Source organism: Myotis davidii, unplaced genomic scaffold (genome assembly GCF_000327345.1).
Source record: "Myotis davidii unplaced genomic scaffold, ASM32734v1 scaffold1277, whole genome shotgun sequence".
Taxonomy (NCBI): domain Eukaryota; kingdom Metazoa; phylum Chordata; class Mammalia; order Chiroptera; family Vespertilionidae; genus Myotis; species Myotis davidii.
Genome location: NW_006290682.1, coordinates 2,750,525 through 2,754,422, shown reverse-complemented (window position 1 = coordinate 2,754,422; position 3,898 = coordinate 2,750,525). Strand labels below are relative to the sequence as shown.

Below are 3,898 nucleotides of genomic sequence, written 5' to 3'. Positions count from 1 at the left end.
AGCAGCTTCACCGACATCTACGGCCTGCCCCAGTACGACAAGCCGGACGCGGCGGAGTGCAGCCAGCTTTTGCGCTTTGATCTGATTCCCTTCGACTCCCTGGGACGAGAGGCCCCCTTCTCCGAACCCCAGGTTCCCCCGGGCTTCCACAAGCAGAGGCGCTCCCTGGACACGCCCCAGTCCCTGGCGTCCCTGTCCTCCCGCTCCTCCCTGTCCTCCCTGTCTCCCCCGAGCTCGCCCCTAGACACGCCCTTCCTCCCACCCTCTCGGGACTCGCCCCTGGCCCCGCTGGGGGACAATTTGGAGGTGCCCGGCCTGGGCACCCTAGACAGACTACGGGCTCAGGCCTCGGCTCTGGGAGAGGAAGACTTGCAGGGCGCAGCGTCCCTGCCACCACCGAATGCATTCCCTGGGGATGGGGAAGGACCTCGCGAGCGAGGACCCCAAGTGGCAGCCATCGCCACTGGTACAAGTAAGTATGGACACGTCCTGTGGGTCTCCCGGGCCCTGGGAGGAAGGCTTCTGATTCAGGGAAGAAATCGTGTGTGAGGGCACGATGACTCTTCAGTGACAGCGAGCTTTAAGTTCGGGACCATTGAGAGGACGCGGAGGGGCACAGGCCCGCTGTCACGTGGGGCCTTCCTGCTCCGTCCTGGAAAGGCCATTGAAATTGGCATAGGAGTCTTGCCCAGGAGTTCGGCTTGTTGTCAGCATGTGCTCGATCGCTGAAGACGAGAAGAGCCACACCGTCTTCTACACTCAGAGGCAGATAGAGAGGTGCCAGGGCCCAGCTGCAGGGAAATCTCTCCTTCCCTTGTCTTTATGACTTCATCTCCTCATCCTGCGTCCTTGTAGTTTTCAAGGCTGTAGTTCTGTCGAGAGTGGAAGTGAAAATAATTGGCATCGTTTCAAAAGCTGTGCCGGTGAGCAGCAGTCATTTCTCCCAGATCCATTTCTCTGGTGGAATTCAAACCGAGAAACGGAGCCACGGGGAGCTTCCGCCATTCAGTCGCTGGTAATGCCGCTCCTGGCGGGAGGTGCTTCTGGCAGCCAGTGGGCAGAGACCAGGATGCAGCTCTGCCCTGCAGGGCGGGGTGCCCCACGGCAGAGAGAGAGTGGTCCAGCCCAGACGGCAGTAGTGCTGAGGCCGAGGTCCTGGCCGCATACTATTGAGTAGTTTAGCAGCAAAGGGTAGAAATCAAACGTGAATACAGAACCAGGCTGTGTCGTGGGAACAGTGTCGGACACCCGGCTTCTGAGCCCTGCCTGGTGGACTTGCCAGGTGGGTGACTTTGAGCACATCCCTGGACGTGGCTGAGTCGTGGCTTCCCCGCCTTTGAATGAGGTGATCTTCATGGGCTCTTCCATTCACCACCATTCTACCCATGAGTTTTTTTGCACATAACCATGCTGGTTACTACATATACATCTATATATATAAAAGCCTAAGGAACCAGCTGACCGACCGACTAGCTGGTAGCTATGCTGCACACTGCCCACAGGGGGCAGACGAGTGACAGCAGCTTGGTAGAGTGCCCTCTTACACTCTGGGACCCCTCAGGGGATGTTGGACTGCCAGTTTGGGCCTGATCCCCACAGGCCAGGCTGAGGGATCCCACCTGCTGGAGGGACCCCACTCACTCCGCAGACGCCCTTTGAGCCCTGGCACCGCCCCTGGTGCGGCCGGCCGGGGAGGGACCGTGGGAGATTGGCTCCAAGGTGTGTCCAGCCCATCTCGCCCAGTCCTGCCCCACCAGCCACCTTCTAATTAATTTCCTTTCAATGTGCACAAATCCATGCACCAGGCCTCTAGTATAAAATAATAACCTCTGTTAACTCTTTACATATTTAACCAGAGACTCATTCTGTTCTGAGGCAGCCCCGGGGCTTTTTGGCATCTATCATTTTATCTTCCCCTCAGTGTTTGCAAACACACCTCTGCTGTCCTCAGACGCACTTTTTCTGTCATTTACATAAACAGGTGATCTTCATGCGCTTTGTTCTTTATAACCACAGGTTCAGGGCTCCGTGTTTACTCCTTTCATTTCCAAAAGAAAATTCAAAATAAGGACTGCAGTGCACATCTGTTGTTCCTGAAGCTTACTGTCTCAGTGCCCCTGCCCCCATGCCAACTCCTCTTTAAAGGCTGAGGCATGAGAGTATCAGTCTCATTCTGCAGGGATCCACACGGGGCCCAAGGGCCCTTCTGGGTCAGGGGAAAGACAGGGTGGGAAAGAGAAGAGCCGACTTAATTTCTGATTCTGATTTCTTAGTTCTTCCCTTCCCGTTTGTGGCCTACAGTACAATGCTTCCAGCTTAGACCGAAAGGTTGTTGCTCATGCTGTGGTCAGTTACTGCCACCTGGTGGTGTATTCCTGCATGACACTGTCAGTTGACATCCTTACAAACTAGAAATGACCCAGTGAAGGGGTCCTGGTGGGTGCCCCCAGAGGGCTGGGCTGGGTAACCAGTTTCAGGCAAGGATACGGGTGACTCCTTGCTTCCCTTGGTGCTTGTGGACATGCCCGATCTCAGAGTCATTGTCGCTTCGCAAAGTTGGGGAGGACCTTAGCACTCGTTACGTTACCCTGCCCTTCATTTCTGAAAGCCAAGGTCACATAGTTCCCTCCGACTTTCCGTGCCAGTCTCGCTAAGTACAGTCTAAGTTTGACCTCAAGCAAGTTTTAGTTAGATAAAATTTTAGGAAGATAAAATTCAAAATTGCCCAAGCATACAAGGCAAGCCCGAGGATATAATATTCTCTGTTACGTTTCAAACTAGTTTGAAGGAACAAGGTGGTACAGAGAAGTACGGCAACAGATTGTAATCTGTAACATTTTTTACATTTTTGCTACAGTTTTATCTTCCCTGAATTTCAGAAGTCCAATGTGTCATCATTTTGAAATACTTTCCATTTTTTCTTTCCCATTGGCATTTGCTAATCTAAATCCATGAACTCCTTGACTTTGCTTATCTGTTTGTTCCTTGATGTTTTTATTATATTCATACTTTGTTTAAAATTGTTGGCCCGAATTCTGCCGTTTTTTCACTTTGCTCTTTTTTATCTCTCTTTCTCATGCGACACGACAGAAGCGCTCACTGTAAGTGACCTTGGATTCTCCTTCATTCACCTTGTTGGTCAGGCTGTGGCACATCTTCACCCAGTGAACCCGTGTATTCAGGATGCTCGGGGGGTGGGCAAGGGGCACAGCTCATAGTTGTACTTTCATGAAGTTCAGCAATTGCCATGATTATGATTTCAGCATTAATATCCATGCCTACTAAAGTTGTGTAAGGAAGAACTTTTCTAAAAGCTTGAAGTCTTTATTCTTCTATATATTTCCCCCCAGACTTTTAAAAAAATATAATTTATATATATACATTTTTAATGCTTTTTTAAATTGATTTCAGAGAGAGGAAGGGGGAGAGAGAGAGAAAGAAACATCAATGATGAGAGAGAATCATCAATCGGCTGCCTCCTGCTCGCCCCCCATGGGACCGAGCCCACGACCTGGGCCTGTGTCCTGACCAGGAATTGAACCCTGACCTCCTGGTTCATGGGTCGATGCTCAACCAGTGAACCACACCAGCTGGGCTCCCCCAGATTTTTAATGGCTTTCATGATTTTAATATGCTAAGTGGCAGCTTTGCTCACAGTGTGATTTTCATTATCTTTTCTTTTTGTCAAGTAGTGTTGATGTCCTTAGGTCTCAGTGTCTGTCTGTCTGTCTGTCATGATGAAAAGGTGAAATCTAGAAAATGTTCAGAAGATGGTTTATCCCTGACCTCAGGGGCATTGCTCCCCTGGCCCATCTCGCTGCACATCTGTTGCCTTGCAGTCTGAGGGCGGGCTGCTGGGTCCGACGGGAGGGGGCTGCTGTGCGCTCTCCTCCCCCAG

At 51.5% G+C, this 3,898-nt stretch overlaps 1 protein-coding gene across 1 annotated transcript in view; it reads left to right on the top strand.

The window, feature by feature from the left end:
- Positions 1–3,898, top strand: part of WWC3 (WWC family member 3) — a 77,012-nt gene that overhangs the window by 50,115 nt on the left and 22,999 nt on the right. Inside the window, 1 exon segment of the mRNA XM_015563966.1 lies at positions 3–472. Coding sequence (XP_015419452.1) covers positions 3–472 — 470 coding nt within the window.